At 45.2% G+C, this 21,959-nt stretch overlaps 1 protein-coding gene across 13 annotated transcripts in view; it reads right to left on the bottom strand.

Annotated features, from left to right (window-relative positions):
• NFIA (nuclear factor I A) overlaps window positions 1-21,656 on the bottom strand; it is a 251,913-nt gene extending 230,257 nt beyond the window's left edge. For all 13 annotated transcript variants that reach the window (XM_051796575.1, XM_051796589.1, XM_051796620.1 and 10 more), the window contains exons 1-2: window positions 21,297-21,656; window positions 15,301-15,832 (exon numbers count right to left, since the gene is read on the bottom strand). In XM_051796575.1, coding sequence (XP_051652535.1) covers window positions 15,301-15,832; window positions 21,297-21,323 — 559 coding nt within the window. In that variant the 5' untranslated portion in view covers window positions 21,324-21,656. The remainder of the gene's footprint in view (window positions 1-15,300; window positions 15,833-21,296) is intronic.
• Window positions 21,657-21,959: the final 303 nt, after the last annotated feature.

Genomic DNA, 21,959 nt, shown 5'->3' with positions numbered 1-21,959 from the left:
ATTCATCTCATTCCATTGGTCTAATGGATGGCAATTGAATTTAATTAGCAAAACTACTTTGACTTAGTCTCATACTGTGCTGAATGTAATGAAATCTTTCTCCGCTCTCTCTCTCTCCTCTTTTTTTTTTCCCCTCAAATAAAGAATGTCCTTAACTGCATTCCACTGTTAGAATATTAAAAGCTATATATGTTACTCCTAAGGACAGAGTACAGCCATCCGCTTTCACAGGCTTTAGATTTAGTTATTGTATTACATAACGTAAAATAATTAAAAAGATACTTCGATAGTTACACACAGTATAAATTCAATTACCGCGATGTCTCCATTAAAAGCACTTTTATAGTATGAGTAAAATGCAAATCCTCTTTAGAGATCGATACCAGAAACATAATTCTATGCTTCATCCTGAGAAGGAAGTTAGCCTTAATAAATCATCCCCTTAGATTAAAAAAAGAAAAAAGTTTCAAAGGTACTTATTTGAAGGCAATTCTCTAAAGCAGACATGGAGCTCCTATTTCTCCTGGGCTCATTTTTTAGCAGTGAGGTTCACAGGCTGCACCTCCTGCTTTCATACAGACCCTGCCAAGGAGAAAGATGCCGAGAAGAAAAGCCCCAGACACGTGCGCTGGCGCCGCGGCTCTGCCGGGATTTATTGAAACGCCCCAGATCCGGCCGCGAGAAGTTTGCAGCAACTTGTCCCCCCCGAAATAAAGTGCAAAGAAATTCCTCCGGATGGGTTTGGAGGGAATATTCCTACCAAGCCTAACTTTTGCCTGGCTGGGCACAGCGAGACAAGTTCCTATGATTGATTATCGTGGTATCTCTGGATGTCTGACTTTGAACCATAACCTTTTTTGCGCACAATGACAGTTGGGACCTACCATTTGCCATCTGTAGAGATGGTGGGGGAGAAAAGGACTTCGCTTACATTAATCAACCAATTAGGAACAGACTTAAACAAAACACTAAAGCATAATAAAAACCTGACTGCTTAATAGCTTTGTACTCTTAATATTTGCCTTCCTGTAGTCTGCTGATGGGAGAAGCATCACCCTGCCCAGCCCCTGCCGGGGACAGAGTTCTTTCTCTGGGACTGGGCACTACCCGATCTCAAATAAAGCTGAGATGCTCTGTTCTGGGCAAGACCAAGACACCCAAAATTAAAAAAAAAAAAAAAAAGAAAAAGAAAAAAAAAGAAAAGTTTGGAAACACAGGTTGTAAATCACAGCCATACGACGTGGCAGGGCTTTCTCATCAACTGCGATCATAAGAGAATTATTTTTCTGAGTGCAAAATTAGTAACTAATCAAAGACACAAGTCACTGCTTCAGGAAGAATTAACCTTTTCTTTCAAAGCTCGGGGAAGTATCCAGGGACCCCAGATATTTTTTTCTGCCCCCTCCTCTCATGGTTGGCAGAACATCCTGAAGGAGAGACCGAAATAGCGGCTGAATAACTGGGGGTGGACTCTGCACCCCAGCTGCTCCGATAAGGTTCTGGACAGAGGAGATCCATGCACCCAGTCCTAGCAGCTCACAGCCTAATTCAGCTCTCAGGGGTGGTAGGTTAAACGACTTCTGTGCAAGCTAGCAGTGAAATCTGGCTTTCCATCAGTGAGTTAAGCTGTGCAATGCACACTTCGAACTTTGTGCAACGCACACTTCGAACTGCAGAAGAGGAAGAGGAAAACCTCCACATTCCTAAAACATATCCTCGTTTCGTCTCCAGCTGACAAGGTTGCGAGGCCAGGATCAAAGTTTGACCAGTATCACCAAGTGGCACCACAGCAGCATCTCAAAGAGCTGCTTGTTTCTGCTGCCTCTGGGTACCCACCAGTGCAGCTCTTAGGAAACCTCTTGGATTGCCTGCTTAGTGAAGCCATAGGAAAGTACACACTCACAAAAATAATACATTATTAGAGCAAATTATCTTTAAATCCATACATGCCCAGATATTTCTAAATCATCCCTCCACTGTGACCTGCAAATGCAACGGACTGTGTTCTTGGTAAGAGGTGAAGTATATTTACTTCAAGGTGTACAAAAAACCCCTCTAATGACTCAAGATCCAATCAGCCAAGAAAACATACAGTGTCACTACAATAAACATGTTTTTGTGATATTTAATAATTGAAATTTGGAACAAAGTTTTAGAGACTGGCCAAAATGGTCTCTCCATCCCCGTGCTTTATGTCTCTTTGTCTATTGTTCTTTTTAATACATTGCATCTGTAAAAAAAATTGCAACCTACTTTATACAATTACTGCACTGAAGTCCCAAGCAATCTATCAAGTTGTCATACATTTTCTTCACATTAAACCTTTTTAAAATCTTCCTTTTTTTCTACATTCCAAGAAAATGCAGAAGAAAATTTACTTGGCCCAAAACAAGGTACAGTGAAACATGTCGTTCATCAAGTCTGGTAACAAGAGGAGTTTGTGATATTGTGTCAGGAGAAGAAATAATCCCCAAAGTGGTGTGTTAAAAGTTTTGGAAGGTTTGTAAATCAACAAAATTCAGAGCATCGATAAACCTGCACCAACAGGGCTTTGGAAAAATTCCCTCTGAACAGGTTCTTCTTATGAACTCCCTTTTTTGCAGCACTTGAAGCCACATCTGAGACATGGATCTGAGGTTGCCAGTGGCCTGTGTCCCCTGACGGAGGGACAATGACACGGCCAGGGCTCATGGGGTGGCCGGACACGGGGCTGGTTCATGGAAAAGCACGGCATTACCAAAGGCTATTTATTATTAAGGAAAATGCTTTCATCTGTCGATGGCACCCAGAAACAATAAGCAGGAACACGAAGCAACGGGTGGGTGAGAGGGAAGGCAAAGGGAAACCGGGAATTATTTCAGCTGGAAACTGTATGAAATACCAGGAGGAAGGGGATTATTTTGCACATTAGTTTAAAAACTTTATGTGCTGGAGTTTGCAGTATTTGAGTGACCATCTCCAGAGCAGTGTGCAGAAATATGAAGATATTGTCTTAATTTCCATCATCTCTCGATAGTTGAGATCCCTGATAAGGGTTGTGATAAAGCTTTGCTGAGGATTAGAAGATAAGGATCCCTCTCCTATGAACTGCAGGGAAAAATGTTATCTCCATCCTTCTCCATCCCTCTTCCCTTCATTGCCTCCTCCAAAAGAGGAGTCCCTGCATCCCCTGGGAGCCCCAGCAACTCCCAGATTCCACGGCTAGGCATCCATCACTGGGTGCCACCACCTTCGGGACTGTAAGATGATATAAAATAAAGGCAAAATGTCGAGTGCTTTGTCTCCCATGGTTTCAAAATGTCAAAACCTCGGTTCCTGAACCCAGCTCACACCGCCAGTCCCACTTCTTGCAAAACAAAGAAAGCAGTTTAGGTTCCAGGAAATCCTACGTGTTACCATAACTAATTCGAGCCCAACTGCATTTGTGGTTTCGTTGGGTCTTTAGGATGATCCCGTGCCTATTCTCAATGTAGGAATAACCCGTGTGCTTAATTATCTTCTTTAATAATTCCATGGTATGTGATTTATTAAACAAGCTCCTTATTTGTAAACAAAATCAGAGGCACAAATGTGCGGCGACAGTCGCACTTCCTGGCGAAATAAGAGGCAGACAAAGAGCCCTAATGATGCACCAAAAATGCTCACCAAAAGTGTACTCTTTAAAAAGATCACCAATTTAATGCTTTTTGTATTTCATTTATCAGCCATGTAGTCATCATTCCCCTCCCTACCACCATCTGTACACACTTTCCCAATAGACCATCACAGCTGTCCCGTTTCTCACACAAACAGTACCTTTTATATGCTTCCCAACTGTTTTTAATAACTGTTCTGTGCACAGCACTGTACTTCCTTTGTTTTCTTTTTTTTTCTCCCTTTTTTTTAAAATATGAAAAAGAGATATAAGCCAAGCAAACAGGTCATAGCTGCAATCGGTGTAGGAAGGCAATTAAAATGTTAAAAGCCTCCACGGTCACTGACCCGTCCTCAAGCCGCGCCAGCGGCCCCAGCACGAGCTGGAAAGTTCCCTGGAGAAGTTGCTAAGGTAGGCGAAGCTTGTTCAAAAAAATGATGTACATGAGAAAGACTGTCTGAGAAAGCCTTCATCTTTTTTAATGAGGAAATATTATTAATATTAAATACCACTTCTGCAACCAGAGAAAGTTTTTTGAGGCTTCCAAGGTCCATTTATCAGCTCCAAGGTATCGCTACCCTGTATTTTGGAACTCTGTGGACAGAAACATCCCATTTTCTTTTCAAACTCTGACTCGTTTCACTCCTTCCAAATGCCCTGTGTGTCTTTACTTTGCATTGCGGGCACTCATCTCTTCCCTTTGCCCACGCCTGTGCCGATGGCGGCACTGCCGGAACGGTGAGCCGGGACGGACCGGCACAAAATCAAGATGAAGGCATCATGCAGCCAAGGATAACTCAGCCCCAGGCCCTGGGCAAACAAAGTTGCTTCCAGAAGGCGAAAGCGGGGAGAAATCCAGCCAGGAACGGGGAGAAAAGCAACACTTTCTTAGCAATCCATCTCATGGAAACCTACCCTTTCAACAGGACATTCAGGAGTTAAAACTCTCTATATTTGTTTTTGTCGACGCAATGCCCACAGCATCCTTCACTCTGCACCGTACAGGACCAAGCAGGTAACCAAGCTCCAGGACAGGATGGGGACCCTACTTGTACCATCCTCATCCCATGGACACACAGCTTCCCACCCTAGGGCTGCTCACTGTGGGACACACCTCACTCTTTTAGGGAAGAGTATAAGACCACGCATATAAAAAACAATCGGTCGACTCTCAGTTCCCATCACGATTTTTACCTCCAGTTTTTTACCAAAAAGGAAACAATGTCCATGTTTAAAGTGGGCACAGAGCACATTATTTTGCCTATAAATCACACTCATGTGTCCACATTAGAAAGAACAGACAACTTCAAGATGCACTTCCAAGATGAAAGCGTGCATTCCCAAACAACACCGAGCTCCATGGTTGGGTGTTCGTAACTGCAACTACCTGGGAAGAACCTAAATGAGAGCTATTGAAGGTGATGTCCTTCTGTAAGGAAAAAAGAAGGTCTTGACCACAAAAATCCCCCTCTTAACTGACTGTCAAGTGTTTTTCCCAGCTTTTCCAGCAATACTGAACTTCTGCTTGCAAGGGTTCAGCTGCTACTGAGGCTGATGCTCCCCCAACCAGACAAGCTTTTAAATAAAATTATGTGGGATTTACTTTTCAGCTAAGTGACAACTAATTTTTACTTTTTAACACAAAACCAAACATAAGTAGATTTGTTGGCTATTTTAATGAAGTCCTTGTGGCATCAGGAAAAGTCCTCATCATCACACAATAAAAGCATTGCAGTGGCTATCCTCCCTAAAAGCATCCCAACAATAGCTGTGCTTTAGAAAAGCATCCCGATACAAAGAATTCATTCTTCTGATTTACTTGAAACTACTTTGCCTTATAAAAAAAAACAAAACCAAAAAAACCCCCAAAAACCCAAACAAAACCAAAACAAAATAAAAAACAAAAAACCAAAACAAAAACAAAAACCAAACAAAACAAAAACAAACAAATAAAAAAACCCACAAAACAAAACAAAAAAACCACAACCCCCAAAAATTTTAAAAGAAAAACCAACCACCCAACCTGAATTAAATTTAAATTTTACCCTAAGTTTCCAGCATCACTCAGGGATTTGGCCATTTTTTTCCATATCAAATTAAAGCCTTATTAGGTAAAAAGATCAACAAATTTCAAGCCAATAACCCTAGGATGAAATCCAATTAACAATGTATTTCTGCTTTAAAATCTCCCGTAAGTGTTCATCTTGAAAATAAACATAGTAGCTATCTAACCTGCCTTTTGATACCTTTACAGAGGTGTATCCCTACCCTGTTCTTTCAGTGCATTACAGGGTATTTTAAACACCAAAATGGTGATTTAACCAGGTGCCATGTTTATTACAAAGCTCATTATCTGTCCCTCACACACCAGACTAAATTGGCAGACGTGGAAAAACACAACATGAATGAGGCTGTCCCAACACTTCACATTTAGTTCTTCATCTCTTTTTTCTCCAGAAGCCTTTGGCAGACGGTGCACAGAGCCTGCACTTGCCCCAGCAACTTTCCCCTTTCCAGGGGCTCTGGTTTAGAACTAATCTGAGGTGTATGGAGATGCCTCGCTATGAAATATTCCTCATGAGTTTGTTAATGCATTTTGTACCTAGAAATGATCCCACATGGGGGGTCCCAGAGCACTCCTCTCCCATCATGTGCTGCTTAGAATCATGGAATCATTTAGGTTGGAAAAGACCTTTAAGATCACTGAATCCAATCATACTGAACATGGTATGACAGAAGCTGGGATGAGCAGGAAAGGATGGCGCAGAGTAGGTTTAGACTTTGTTTAGATATTGATGTAATGGGCATCTTATGGATGTGATAAATGGATGAAAACAAGGAGGAGGAACAACATGGGCTACACCTCTGTGACTAGGGATCAGAGCCATGGTGGCAGGTCCAGAGGATGTGCTGTCACCTGCAGCTCTCACGGGTGATGCTGCGCTGGTTTAACGCCTGTGGATGGTGTGTTCCATTCCTGTAGGCACCTCTATATCACCAGGGCTCAGGCAGCACAAACTCTCTGGTGCCAACATTCAGCTTCCCACAGTGTCAGTGAGAGCCAGGGATGGACACAACCTTCCCGTGCACCAGGTAAGTGAGATGGGCAGGAGAAACCCACTAATCAGTCCCCCCAGGTAACACCGAGGCCTTCCCACTGCATCCCAAGAGTGTCCTACTGGAGGAGACCGTAGTGATACACCCTTCTGTGATGCTTTAAACCACCTTTTTACATCATCAAAAAATCCAGGGCACCAGTGAGTTTTCCCTCATCGACCAAACAACCACCAGGTACCACAGTCACATGACCCTCTCCAGCAGCACAGCGGGCTTACCTAGGGAAATAACCCTACTCTGGACACCCACCAACCCCATGATAATTTTGTGCTTCACTACAGATATATCTCACCCCAAAACATGAACATGCTGAAACATCCAATCATGTTCTGGCACGCATGCCAAAAAAAAAAAGCCCATGGCAACAAAGACGACAGCTTGCCAATGGCAGCTGCTGCACGCACACACAAAATTAAACTATATTCTTCTGGAAAAGGATATTATTATGGCGTTTGTTTCCCCTCACCCTCACCCATTCCCTCCCAAAATAAAGGGGGAAATATCAACACATCTCAAACATTAGGAGAGATGGATTAAAAAAAAAGAGTGAGGGATGGGATGGAGAACGCAGGGTTTAACAGGAGATCCAACTGGAATTGGGGGCTGGATGCATGGAGCCACCCTGAAATACTGGCTCACCTACAGGAGTTGTATGGCACATGTAAGAAAATATATTTTGGGAGGTCTGAGGATGCTGAATTGCATCAAGTTTCATGAAGCCATCCCTCAGATACAACATGAATCCGCAAACACACACTTCTATGCATTAAAGAGCATCTGACGACACCCATCCCCACTTCCTTCCCCTGGTGTGGACCTGCTAGATGCCTTCCATGCTGCAATGCAATGCACGAGAGAGCCTTCTCCTCACTCGTGAAGATAAATGTCATATCAGACCTCTGACATCATGTATTCTCCAAGTAATTATTTTTGATATCATAAGAGTTGTACAGGGTGCACAATAAAATTAAAAAGTAGAAAGCAAGGTTAATAAGATTATCATGTTGGTATAATAGGTAATGCATTTTGCAGTATATCCTTAAATCTGCCCTCTCCAAGCATAATTAAATAACTGTGATTTATATTTTAAAGGAACGCAGACATGCTGTGTATCCTCCTACCCACATATGCTAATTGCTTTCAGCCCCTAAAAATCACACAGTTGTTTGCAGCTTTTTAATCCTCATGTGTAAATAACCCGACTCAGGTCCAAGTTACAAACAATGAAATCCAGGAAACTTTCAGAAGAGCATGTCATTAAACCCGTCTTGATTTTATCTCGCTGATCTAATGGCACTGATGTGCACCAAAGCCCGTGGGAAGGAGGAACAGCTCCCCAGAGCCCTTCATGCCGGCCCCAGAGCCAACGTGCCGGCTGGGCCACGACACCGGGAGAGCACTCGGACTGGCAAGGTGGATATTAAAGACCTGGAGAAGAGATCGAGACCCACTTAGGAGGAGCTGATGGATGTATAAGCTCAGGACACCCCTCCTGGGCCTCACTGTGGGTCTGGGTGCACTGCAGTGGCACAGGGACTGAGGGCAACACAAGCCTACCCGCTTCGCTCTAGGCCAAACTCAACCGCGCCGCTCTCCATTTTGACTCACACATGAGAGCCTGGCACACAAAATGGAGGCCCTCGTGTATTTTACAGGCAGCGGCTCAAATTCAGCCCAAATCCACACTCTACAGGGCCACATCCTCCTCCTGTGTGCCGAGCCATGATGGTGTTACACATCAGGCTGAGCTCAGGTGCCACAGCCACCCCTGGGGTGGGGACATGGGATGATGGTAGCCAGAAACGTTTAAAAAATATATATAAATAACGCTGTTTTCTCTTTAAAATTAATTACACTGTGATGAGGGGATTGCCCAGACACTGCCCTTGCAACTGGGGATAAAACACTGCAATGCCTTGCTAGGATAAAACTGCCCCACACGTCCAAGGCACCATGACCCATGTGCTGATCCCAGCCAGGGTTTTTGGTGGCTCCCATAATATCAGCAATAATTAACAACACTAGAGATGTGGTTGTACCACATGAATGGGAAAACCAAAATGATTAAAATGATTTTTAGTCCGCCGACAACCCTTATCTACCAAAAGCCCTCACTGGCATAAGGAAACCTCCAGGTCAGCTGCTGTTAGGAGGCTAAAATAATTTCCCCTGAATTTACAGCCTGTAATTTAATCATCAGCTCCAGCCCTTGTCTGTGCGGAAGGGAGCTGGGCAGAGCCAGATCCATGGCTCCCAATGAGGATGCCCCAAAGCCATTCCACTGGGGACAGTCCCCAACACCCAGAGGGTCCCACTCTGGGACATGTGTTGCAAAGCACAGGCTTTTTGGGAGGGGTTGAGGGTTTTTGGAGCAGCAGGATGGGGTTTGTTTGCTGGTTGTAAAAACCTCGCCAGTGCCTGAGCCAGAAGCATCAGGGGGAGGAGGAGGAGGAGCTGTGAAGAAGCTCAAGGCACGGAAAGCGAGGGATGCCCTTTCCTTTACATCCGAATGGGGAGAAAATACATAATTGCAATAATAAATACTGGGGTTTATGAACAATTAGGATTCCACTGTCTCTTTGAAGGGTTTGAAAAGCTGACACGATGTTTTGGGTTCTCCAGATTCAGCTTTGAGGCCTCAACCAAGAGAAACATTCAGCCCCGCTGTGTACAGCAGTGACCACAACAAAGATTGTGGTTTCTCCCACACTCGCCTTAAATAGATCTAAATTAATGCTATTCATCATTGGGTGGAAAAGAAGGGAAATATAAAAGTGCAGTCACTTGTAGAAAAGCCAGCAGTGTTGGGCGACTTTCTTACCACTCACAGGCTTCTCCTGCTTCTGTACCTCGAAACAGGGAGGTATGGAAATAACACACCCTTATACCGGCCAAACCCATCACCTGGAAAACATCCTGAGCATACAAAATATGCCTTTATCCCGTGTTTATTTGTTGTTGCTGTTGTTGTTGTTGGAGAAAGGGAAAAGCTAAACCACATGACTGAACTCCTGCCAGGGGTTCATGATAGAGCAGACTGTCCCAAGTGCCGCACCAGTTAGTATCTGAATTATCACGGATACTCACCGGCTCAGTTACAACTGCACAGGGAGAGCAGTTGTCCCACCTAAATCCTTCTTCTGTCAGCTACCACCCTGCTTGTGGCTGCAGCAAGCAGCCGGTCCCACTCCCCAAAGAGGAGAGCATCCATACATGGAGATATCTCTCCGTGCCATGCGGGGTGTGTAGGTCGCTGTGTCTCGCTTGTCCGCGATAGGTGGGTGAATGAAATTTGGGATGTTGATCTGCTGTAACTGTCCTCTCCTTACCTCTCCCAACTGAGATACAGACCCAGGCTCCCACCACTGACTTTTTAGGGGTACTGTTTATAACGCTAAAGCAACACAAAATCTGCCTTCTCCTGTTACTCCTTGAGGGCAGAAATACTGCAAGATGTCTTAGTTTTACTTTTTTTTTTTCTTTAAAACTACAGATGTCTCACTGTGGCAAAAAATAATGGAGTAGAAAAACAACTCTATGAGTCCCCAGACATTAAAATCTCCGCTGAACATTGATCTGCTCAGGTTGCCCTGGGCGTGCTCAAGGAGCCCTGTGCAGGGAACATGTGCGAGATACCTTCTGCAAAGCTGGCTGAATGGTCTTTTGGTAAGAGTAACTGCACTCTGTCTGTAGAACAAAACTTTAAGGACTATGTTGGATATACACTGGAACAGCCACAGGCTGGAAGTAGGTTTTCCAAAGCATTATAGATGGAGGGAATGTCACGGATGCTTTAAAACTCTTCAGACACGCGTAAAAATGACATGTACATTACGTATTATCTCCACAGAATAAACACCATCTGAAATGTGCCCCTTTTTAACTACCATTATGAGCTGTCTAAAGAGCATTTTGGTTGAAACTTGGGAGGAAAGGAGAGGGGAAAAAAAAAAGCCCACTGATCTTACACCTGCTCTTTAGCAGTGGGAAGTAGGTTCTCAATCTGTTAACATGACCATCTGGCCAATCTGCATATCACGGCTATCTGGATTACCCATACGATGGAATGACAATAACATAGCCAAAACAAAAGTAAAACGTATCAAAAACTAACAGTAGCGCAAGCCCTTTTGATTTTAAATTAAATAATAAATGTGGTATCAGAGCAAAGCAAGAAAGTCAGCTAAATAATTAAAAATGAGCCTTCACTACAGCATAATTAAGTAAACAATATGGTGTGTGTTTCTGTATGAGCCAGTAATAGTTTCCACCATGGAACACTCCACTTTTGCAGAGCAGCGATCGGGAGTTCAAGGCGCTGCGACAGCTCTTTCGGTGACGTACGGTATTGTCAGGACACCTCTGCCATCCCTGCGACACGCCGGGCCGGCTGCGGCTATTAACAGGATTAATGCAGCAACAATCAATACCAATTGTACTAAAAGATTACAGCACAAAGCCTCAGATACCTTTTGGACCCCCCAGTATCTCCACGGGTTCATGGGCTATCTGCAGGCGCTTTCTGCCTAAACCCATCTTTGCATTATTCCCCATCAATGCCTCTTTGTGGTGGTCCAAGTAGAAATATTTTAAATCTGCTGATGGGAACATAAAATGGGTCTGCCTAGAGTTCAAGGCCATGTGCTCTATACCACTGCCCACCAATTAGCCACAGAGCATATTCAGAGGTTAAATAAATTTTCAATCACAGAAATAAGGCTGAGTTCTTGCATCTTCGCTGGCTTCTAGTCTAAACATGAACGGAAAAATGAGCTCATGTAAATAAAGCCCTAGCCCCAGATTTTTCTTAAATTTGGGATTTTTGAATGTCCTTCTGAAAGATTAAAAGATTTTCTCTGCCACAAATACCTCGTGAGCTTAATTCTCGCCCGAAGCATGTAACGATGGTCGGCCAAAAAAATAAACCAGGCATTGCAGCATCGCCTCCTGGCCCACCATCCAGTTTTGGCTACTAGAGAAGGCTCTAAAAACTGTGACCTCTCACAAAATTTAACTACTTCTATTGTGAATCTATTCTCCAATCTGATCACATTAGCAGAAGGAACTCCAAAGCAGTAAAAAACTCCAGAAAGTTCTCGGTTGAGTGCCTACTAATGAACAAAGGTTAACTTTATCTAAAAGGTCAAATGCCTGGTGGCTAAGGTTGTGACCTTAACAACTTAAATTGTGACCTTGCCACGTGCCTAGTATATTGTAGATTCTGATACAGATCATCTGGTAAAGGACCGGTCATAAATTAGCTTTACTGTTCGACTCCCACAAAGAAAACGGTTTGCCACAATGGTTTCCAACTTGTCATTTGATACAAGCACAGAATAAGTGAAAACTAAAAAGCGAATCCAAGTTCAGGGTATGAAAATGCTGCCTGCTTCTAGTTAAGCAGATTAGAAACTGCAATGTGAGAGTAATACTCTAGATTTCAATACATTTTTTGGTCAACCTCTAATTCACAAAACACCGATCTTCCTTTTTTTTTTTTTAATAAATTTCTCTTTTTTTCCTTTTAATGAAAATGACATGTAGTTTGCCTATTTGCATATTTTTGTTTTCTCTTTCTAGCCAGTTCTTAAAGAGAATAATTGATTTCAGTAGCTTTGTAAGAAGCACTATTTAAATCTGTGCACATGTGTTCCCTTACAGATGATACTGCCTACTGAAGAAAAAGCGTGGATTCAAAGCAATAATTATCCTACATGTTTAGAAGGAAAGGGACATCTTGCTGCCGAAGTCATCTTGAATAAGGGCATCTTGGAAAAGAATACTCCTCGCCCAAAAAAGAAGACGAAAAGTGGGGGGGGGGGGGGGGAAACAACAAGAAAAAGAGAAGCGAGCACTATGGGTGAAAAGGTCACAATGGTTTTGGCACGTATCTTCAAGCACGTTTCAGAGTCTGTGCCTCCTGCCAATACTGGCAACTTCTCAAAACTTTTAAGGAGGTAAAAACATTGTTTAGTGTTTACAAATCTTCTGTACTATAGCAGATGCTTGTCAAATCCGCTATATGTAAGTTGACCAGCCTACCTAATATTTGCACTGGTGACTTCCTCCTTATAAATATGCAGTCCATACATTTAGGGAGCGAGGTCTGATGGAGTTGGAGACAAAGGACCCTTAATATTTTTTTTCTTTTGTAATTTTCCTGTTGCGCACCCGGCACAAGCTGCCATTACTGCGGGTCTGCGGGAACCAATGGCTGTCTACTTGGCCAATGTTCAGGTGTAACAAAGACTGCTGGGATACATCGGAGGGGGGAAAATATTAAAAAAAGGGGGGGGGAAAAAGAGGTAGCCTGCACGCAAGGCTTTTGGTACACCTCTGTGAAGCGGTATGGATGGTGACCGCGCTGTGCTACCTCCCAAAAATCATTTTGTCCCCCTCCCCGCTGAGGTTTAGCAGGAATACGCCAGCACACGCTACAGCATTAAGAGCACAATGCGATGCGTGCAATCAGCAAACAACGGCCAAAAACACAAAGTGGTGCGCTTCGCACAAGCGCATTACCGCTCACACAAATCCACAAATCTAACCCCAAAAAGCCAAGTCGAGGCCTCGTGCTAAGGTTCTGTGGCAAACGTAGTCCAAAGGACAATTAGTACGATTGCTGCCTGTTGACGATGAAGGCAGAAATAAATAAGAGTTTGCTATCAAAGCCACTGTTTGCCACCAGCGTGCTGATAAGATGGGATATCCCTAATCACAATATTGAACTTTTATAACGTCTATTGCCCGACTGTTATAACAGGGAGAGGATCCTTTCAAGCTCCCTGAAATACCTCCACCCCTGGGTTTGGTTCTTTTCTCCCCATCCTACATTTTTACGACCCTACAGGCAGGCTAAGCCAAGACCATTGGTTTCTATGAACAACTTGTGCGCTCCATGGAGGGCTGCTTGGGAAACACAATACAGACCAGTATTTACCAGCACCATGCTATATATAAATCTAAATAATAAAAACCTGTGTGTCGTGGAGAGTAAATAGCAGTTTTAGCTGTGGATATCAAAGCACTTTAAATGCATCATCCCACTTCGACATGCAGAGGAGGAAACTAAGGTAGACAAAAGGGGTGCAAGTCCATAGTCTCCTCAAGGTTGGAGATGGAACGGGAAGTGACCTGAAATGCCCCAGTCCCAACCTCCCTTCAGTTAGCCATTAATCCATAATCCTTCCTTCACTGTGGCCATAATAAATTGCAGTGTAAATAAATAATTTTCCCCAATATTTGTCTACTTCCCCTTTGTCATAAACGAGCAATAGGATTTACCACCTCACACTGAAGTGTAAAGCAAATGTTGCAGCTTATCTGAAGGAAATACCACGAGGACACTCGAAAGTTATTTCCGAACAGGGATCATATCTATAAAATCCCAGCGGTGACACTGCCTATCGCAACAACCACGGCCAGGGACTCAGCACGGAAGAACTTTGGAGGAGTCAAAACTTTCTGCAAGACCCTCCGAAAGAAGTTGGCATGGGAAGTGCAGAGCTCCCAGGGCTGTAATTCACTCAGTTTCCTTACCGATAAATATTTACGTAGAAGTGGTTTCTACTAATATGATTCCTCTCCCCTCTGCTCCTCTTTTTTTCCAGCCTGTCCAGCCCCTCAACTCACAAGTCAGGATATGCAGGGTGGCCTAAGCATCCCGTACATGAAACTCAGGGCCTTGCACTTCACGCACACACATATTTCTGCACTATAATCACTCAGGAGAACTGCAATATTATTTTATCCAGTCAACATACTACACATCTTTTGGGTACACCGCGTCACGCCGCGGGCAGAGTGTACTTTGTGTTGGAGTCAGGGATCCCAAGATTTTCATCACACACAAAAACATCTCAGTCCTCCCCCCAGTAAGCACAATATTATCAAATCAGGAATTATTTTCAAGACCTCCTTAGCTTCTAGGTATATAAACTGTGATATTTCGGGGGGGTTTAAGTGTCTTCTTTTCCCCCTAGGATTATGCAGATATTTGTTTCATGCTTGCTGTAACCTGATGACTAGGTTTGCTATCAAGGGACTGTCTTCTCCTTTCCCTCCAAGCCCAGTCCTGTGGAATTTATGCTCCTCATCTCATCCCCATGGGGTGAGGATACCTGGTACTCCTGACTCACAGGCCTCAAGCATCTCTAGCCCTCTTGCACTACTTTATGCATAACATATACAAATTTTATTTAAAAAAAAATCAATTAAAATCTGTTTTCCCCCAAAATCAGGATAAAGGAAGCCGTGTCTGGCTGTGAGCCCTTCTAGGACAACATTTAGGATAACACCTGTGAAGGATGCCCGAAATGCTGTTAACCATGGGAAAACAAGAGCCACTTTTATGTGGCTGCACCTTAAAAACCCATGGAAAAAAAAAATAAAAGGGAGGGGGGAAGTTTTGGCACCCTCCTCACCACCCCGGGAGAGCGAAAACCACCAACCCCTGCTCCCTCCCCGGCACATGCAGCCCCCACCGGGGCACAGCACCCGGCACAGAGATAACCGAAAAATTGGAGAAGGTGGTATAGAAAGGCACTTACCTGCTGCGTGCACAAAGTATGCCAAATATAAATCGAGTTCCTTAACAGAAACTCCTATATGGTGGGGCTGTACGCACAGCCCGGGGTTAGAGCACTGTGGGGACTTTACAAGGCGCTCGCCATCAGTACTTTCGAGCGGAATACCTTTAAATAAAATCACCATAACAAGGTCCAACCTCCAGACCTTATCTGCCTGGCGAAGGCAGTCAATTCTTCTCATCTTGCCCTTCTGGTCTGGATTGGAAAGAACGCAACACGGAGGCTTTTTTCCTGTGACTGTGAGAACAAAATCCTCCCGAAATTCAGGCCTGATATCTTTCCGGAGCTTTGCCAGAAGTCTGGATGCCCATTTTTGCTTTACCTCGGGTTTTTCACTTAGCAGTTCGTCCTTCACGGCTCTCTCTTCCTCTTTTGACATGCGTTTTTCATGTTTTTTGAAGTATTTTCTTTTTCGGGCTTGCAGGTTGAACCACGTGTACGCAAACGCTCGGACGTGAGGCAGAAGTGCTTCGATGAAGGGATGAAATTCATCCTGAAAAAAGTTACAGAGAAGGGTCGATGTCACCGAAACCATCAAGAAAGAGCCTCCAGAAATGGGGCTTTCGCGGGATGGTTAGAATTAGAAGGGTGCTTATAAAGGGCTTTAAGGGCTGTGGGACTCATAACCCTCACTGACAGACCCCGAACCCTCCACTGCCGCATCCCCGCTTCCCCTTGTACCAACCCAAAACCTCCGCTCCCGCCCCCAAAAACAGCATCCAACTTCAACCAAGTGCCCAGACGGAGATGGAGCAACGCTGGGGCCCGCTTTTCCCAATCCCCAAATTTCTAAAAAATAAAAAAGTTAGAATGATTTAAAAGCTAAAAACACGGCTCTAAGTCCACTTGCGGAGCGCGTATCTCCCTTTGCTCTCTCCCTGACCCCGCTGCTTGCAGTGTAGCCAGCATTTGCCCGCCAATTTGGCAAATCCTAAACATTTGGATGCCAATCAATGTTTGTATGGGGAAGTCTAAAGTATAGTAAAACTTTCCCTAAGATATATTTGGAAATAGCAGCCGGCAGTATAGTAAAATGTCGCTATAGCTGTATATACAATTACAACGAACAGTGGTTTTCACTCTGGTTCCTGAAACGGTGAAGGGAGTAGAAAGTACCGCAGTCGATTTATCCTGCGGGTGCAACAATAACACTAAAATCCTAAAAAAAGCAAGTCTTGCAATTTTTTTATTTTTTTTTAAGTTTTGTGTATATTTTGTCAAAAAGAAAAAACCAAAAACTTGACATTTGGGCATATAAGGGAAAGTCAAACTCTGAGCCTTTCTATAAAATAAAATAAAAAACAATAGGAAAAATTGAAAACTGTAGTAACAGAAAACTGTAGCACAATTTGCGCAAATATGTGAAGAATTATTAATTGTGTCAGATATTTTTAGATATTTAAAAAGAAATGCCCTACTTGGAAAGTTAGTTTGGCCATCCAGAGACACTGCTTGTTTTGTGTAACGAGGAGTTAAAGATCACCCCTGTCCCTTGGCACAAAAATAATCCCGATTAAAATTATGCTGACGATAAAAAAAAGCGAGAAAGACCCCTTGATTTTGTTTTAAAAAAAAAATTATATATATTCTCAGAAAGTACTACATAAATCAGCCTAAGAGATCAAAACATATTATAATATACTGGGGTCACGCTTCTTGTTTTTTCTTGGAATAAATGAATGACCGAACTCCAGGCTGCACATAAAAACGTATCCAGCCTGTGGGGCCTGATCCAGCACTGTGGGCTGGGGACGTCCCTGCTTCCAGTTCCTCCTTTACTCAGGATTGGGCCCTCCAGGAGTGAAAAATAAAGTAATTTGTGCAAAGTTTTCCCCAGCATGGGAAAAGCCACCCGCTGCCTATTCCTGCAAGAAAACATTGGGGATTTTTCAGATTAACTAACTTTTTTTTTTTTTAATTATCCCATGGAGTACGTTTCCTACCCAAATCATCGCAGGTTGCATAAATATTGTTATAAAAAGAGACATTTTACTTCCTTTCAACACTTCATTTTAATTTGCATTTTCTTTTCAGAAATTATGAAAAATTGAGAAATCAATAGTAAAAATATCTACCAGCAAAATCCTGTCATAATTCAAGACCTTCTGCTGACTTCCCAAAAGCTTTCATTGCACTTATTCTAAGTGGCCCCAGAATTATAAATACTTAAATCTATAGGTAATACCATTGCATTTATTTTTATTTTAAACACATATTGTTAAAAACTTCCCAAACAGCACAATATATTTCATTAGAGCAAAGCGGCAGTAATCAAAGTACTATTTAGGATTGTTAAAATAAAAGCAGGTAAAATAAAATAAATCACCCCAATGATTGGCACATTCCTCTTTTTTTTTTTCTCCCTCCTCTATGGGAAAAGATGATAGTTTCAAATTTCAATAAAGTTAAAAAAAAAAAAAAAGATTGCTGCGAGTTTGCAGTCGGCAGATTCAAAAAGTGAGAGGAGGCACAATCCCAGCACATGGAGCTGCTCTCACCCACCAGAAACAGCTCTCACGGGGGGGGGGGGGGGGGCAGAGGGGGGAAGAGAAGAAAAATATAAAAACTACAGGTCCCTACAAGCTATTAAAAATAATAAACCCTCCCTCTTGATCCCTCCTGTCCTTCTCTTTCCCCACTCAGGGAGAGTCAGGGAAAAAAGGCCTTTTGTCAAGTGGAAGTTTATCTGCAAAGGTACACAGAGCAGAGAGGCTCGACAGCCCCAGAGCGAGCCAGGGTAGCGCTTCCAGCCTTCCCACTTTCCAAACACGTCTTGGTACATCCTGAAATATTTTAACTTTTCTGCTTTAAGCAGCGCTTTGTCCTGCTTGATCTCATGTGCTCGAGACTTTTTTGGCTCAACACTGGATACTGTCCAAGAGAGAGTTGCTTTAACCTGCGCTAAAGCTGATTTCTCTACGATGTGAACCTGAAAGGGGAGGTAAAAACAACATCCAAAAAAAATTTTAAAAAAAACACAAAACCACTTTAGAAGGAGGGGGGGGAAAAAAGATGATGTTTTTTGGTGCAAAGTCAGGGTCTGTGGCTGAAGTAAACGAGAAGCACCGCTGCTCGTGCGCGAGGTGTGCACGTCCCTATTAGACTCCAATGTGTCTTTTCAAAATGGTGTATGAAGAGAAAAGGTTAATGACTCATAAACAGACCAACTTTCAAACTGTCTTGGTAAACACGTTGCTCCGGAAAATTGCACCGCTTCAATCTCAGCGGTGAGGTATTAGCAAAGTTCAAGTGGAAATAAAAGCAGCCAGGACTGATCAAACAGAATTGGGCTGGAAGCGGGGACGGAGGAGGGGGGAGCAGTTTCTGCACAATATAGTTATTTATTTCAGCATTATTACAGCCCCCCAAAACACCCAAAAAGTTTTGGAAATGTGTCAGTGCAAGTATGCTAACAGATACACAACTTGTCTGCAGTCTCACTGCAAAATAGAAGGATTTTAAGGAACTGGTGGAAAAGGCAATGATCTTTCCCTTTCCCCAAGTTAGCTTGAAGGGAAACTTTGAAAGTATGTGATAAAGCTGTTTACTTTCCCCCCTTGGTGTTGGATGGGTCACCTAAAAATAAAAGACACCAGAAAGCTGGGAAAGTGATAATAAAAAGTTGGTTTTTTCTTTATTGCACAATTCTCCAAAGTTTGAGGATACAGCTCTTCCGAGAGCTGTCTGTTTCTAAGCAGCACCTAAAATTTGGGCCACACAATTTGGTACTGTTATCCCAAAATTCTCTTCTGCTCTTCAAAAAGATGTTAAAAAAAAAAAAAAAAGAACTATGATAAAAGAGCCCCAAACCCAGCCCAAAGGTGCCCGCAATAATGTAATCCTGCAAAGGAGGCTTTGAAACAATGTATTCCTGCAGATCTTTTGAAATTAAGCCAGCTACAGCGACCCTTGCTAATATTTTTACAATCCATTTAGTTGTAAATCTATGAGGAGATGTGCATATGTTCCCCAACTATTTCCTAGCTCCTCAGCAGATACGTAAATGGAACAATGTTTGGATTTTTCCTGACAGATGATACAAAATGCTCGTGCCCATTTCGGTTCCAGGGCTTGGTTAAATATGCTCAGAACCACGATTTCTGTTTGTTTTCCTTGTCTAACCCACTTTCAAGAGCTTCCCTTTAAATTTGAACCAAAACTTGCCAAAAAAAAAAAAAAAAAAATTCTGTTCCAAAACTTGTATCAATAAAAGCTCCCGAAATGATAAAATAGGAAATTGCTTGAATTGCTTGCAGTGGCTCAGGGCTCACCCCCTTTTCTATGGAAAAATGACAGAACCACCTAATTGATCCTTCAGAGGGAAGAGTTTGTCAGGAGGCCTCTAATCCTTATATTACTTTTCCAAACGTGCAGCAAGAATGCGAGATTTTCCTAACGGAGTCAAAGCACATGCTGGGCTTTTTGCCCTTTTTTTTTCTTTTTAACTTAAAAAAAAAAAAAAAAAAGAAAGAGGGGGGGACACATAACATGACTGGGCCACGAGTAACCAGCCCATGGATTTATTTTCTCTCCTTAATGTGCAACTGGGCCTACTGAGCCCAAGGAGCCCCACGTGGAGATGCCAAGCGAGTCGGTGCTGCGGGCCCTGCACGGAGTGTCCGGGGGTCCCTCCTGCAGCTGCAGAGCTGACAAAAACCAGGTATTTTTCAGAGTTGAATTAGAAGCACAAACTTTGTCCAGGCAGAGCCCAGAGTTGCATCCCAACCTCTGCAAACTCCTTTTGCTCTTGTTTTCCTCCTGCCTTTGAGCAAGTGTACGGTTTGGAGTTTCGTGTCCCCGCCGGCCTGGTATTTCCTCACCAGCACCCCAAAATTTGGAGGAGGCTGGGGAAGGAGAGGGGACCATGACCGGAGAAGGGGATGAAACTTTTGCAGCTCTTCGGGCTGCCTGGGAAGCTGCCGCCCCTCTCTCTGCAATTCCTTGCCTTTTTCTCGGCGGAAAGAGCCCGGAGAGGCTTTCTCACCGGGAGAAAAAAAATATTCCAATTAAATTAATAAGAATAATGTAGTCAAAATCTCCTGCAGGAGGAAATAATCTGGGGTTTGAGTCCGCCACAAAGCATTTCCTCGTTAAACCATTATATCCTGCTAATTGAAGGGGTGTAATTCAGCGTCCTGCAGCAGCGCGCGGGGAAAAAGGGGGGGCCGGGGGATCCGCGGCCGCGCAACTGGGGGGCACCGCGGAACGACACCCCTCCCATCACATTCCCCGCGTAGCCCCGTCCCGCCGAGAGCGGGGGGCGCAAAAGTTGCGCCGAGTCCCGCGGGGGCCCGATCCGCGGGCGGGAGGGTGGCGAGGGGGGGGGACACGGGACACACGCGGGACAAGTTTGCGGGTGTCCGTGCGGGGACACGCTCACGGGTCCCCGGCCGCGGCGGCCTCCGGGTGTGCGGAGGGCGCTGAGCGCGGGGGCGGCTGCACCGCGCCGCACCGCGGGAGCGAGCCCAGGTGCGGGGGACAGTCCCTCTGTCCGCGCCCGGGGCGGCGGGGGGGTGGCGCGGAGCCGGCGGGGCCGCTCCCGCGGAGCCCCGGGCGCGGTGCCGGGGGTGCGGGCCGCGCCGTGCCCGGGGCGGGGAGCGGCGCAGCGGCTCCAGCGCTGCCCCGGGGCCGCGGTGCGAGGCTGTGCGGGGCGCTCCGGCGCGGGCGGCAGCATCGGCGGCATCGATCGCGGATGACCAAGCACGGCGGGGCCGTGCGGGGTTGTCCCGCAGCACCGCGCCCGCGCGGCCCCCCCCGTTAATTAAAGCATTAATAAGTAGGCGCCATTAGCCATGTGCCGACACAAATGGCCGTGCGGGAAGGGGGTGGAGGGGGGGGGGATGCGAGCGAAAGGCAACAAAGTTAGTTTCGGCGAGCGGCGGTGGTGCCCCTTCCCCGGCGCGCACGGCCGCGCACCCCCGCAGCGCCGGCCCCACCGCGCCCCGGCGGCCGCTTACCTGGGTGAGACAGAGCGGAGAATACATGACTGCTGCGGGGGGCTGCGGTTTGGAGGTGTGCGTGTGCGGGGAGAGAGGGAGAGAGAGAGGGGGAGAGAGAGAGAGGGAGAGGGAGAGAGAGGAGGGGAAAAAAGAGAGAGAGAGAGGAGAGGAGGGGGAGCCCCGAGCCTGCTTCTTGCTTTCACATTTCCAACTCTGCCAAACTGCAGCCAGCGCGGAGCCGCTCCATGAGCTGAACTTTAACCCCGCCTCGACTTTCCCGCACTACGCGCTCGGCATGCCTGCCCCGCGCGCCGTTAAAGGCATAGCGCTCCGCTGCGCGCCCCTCCGCCGCCCCCGCTCCGCGCCCCTGCGCTCCGCTCCGCGCCCCTCCGCTCTGCGCCGCGCACCGCCCGCCCCGCGCCCCGCGCCGCCCGCCCGCGGGGGCGGGGAGGGGCGGGGAGGGGGCTGCGGCGCCGCCGCCTCCCTCCGCCCCGCCGCCCCGCAGCGCGGCCAGCCGCGGAGCACGGAGCCCAACTCAAAGTTTTCTTCGGTTTTTTTTGGTGGTGGAGGGGGGGAGGTTTTGTGTATTTTTTTTAATCATAATTATTATTTATTTATTTTGCTCTTCCCGTGGGGGGCTGCGGCTCCGCTCGGCCCTTGACCGTGGAGGGATGGGGTGGA

Source organism: Manacus candei, unplaced genomic scaffold (genome assembly GCF_025592945.1).
Source record: "Manacus candei isolate 608988 ecotype Guabito, Panama unplaced genomic scaffold, ASM2559294v1 h1tg000005l, whole genome shotgun sequence".
NCBI lineage: Eukaryota > Metazoa > Chordata > Aves > Passeriformes > Pipridae > Manacus > Manacus candei.
This window is presented reverse-complemented; position numbering and strand designations above follow the sequence as displayed.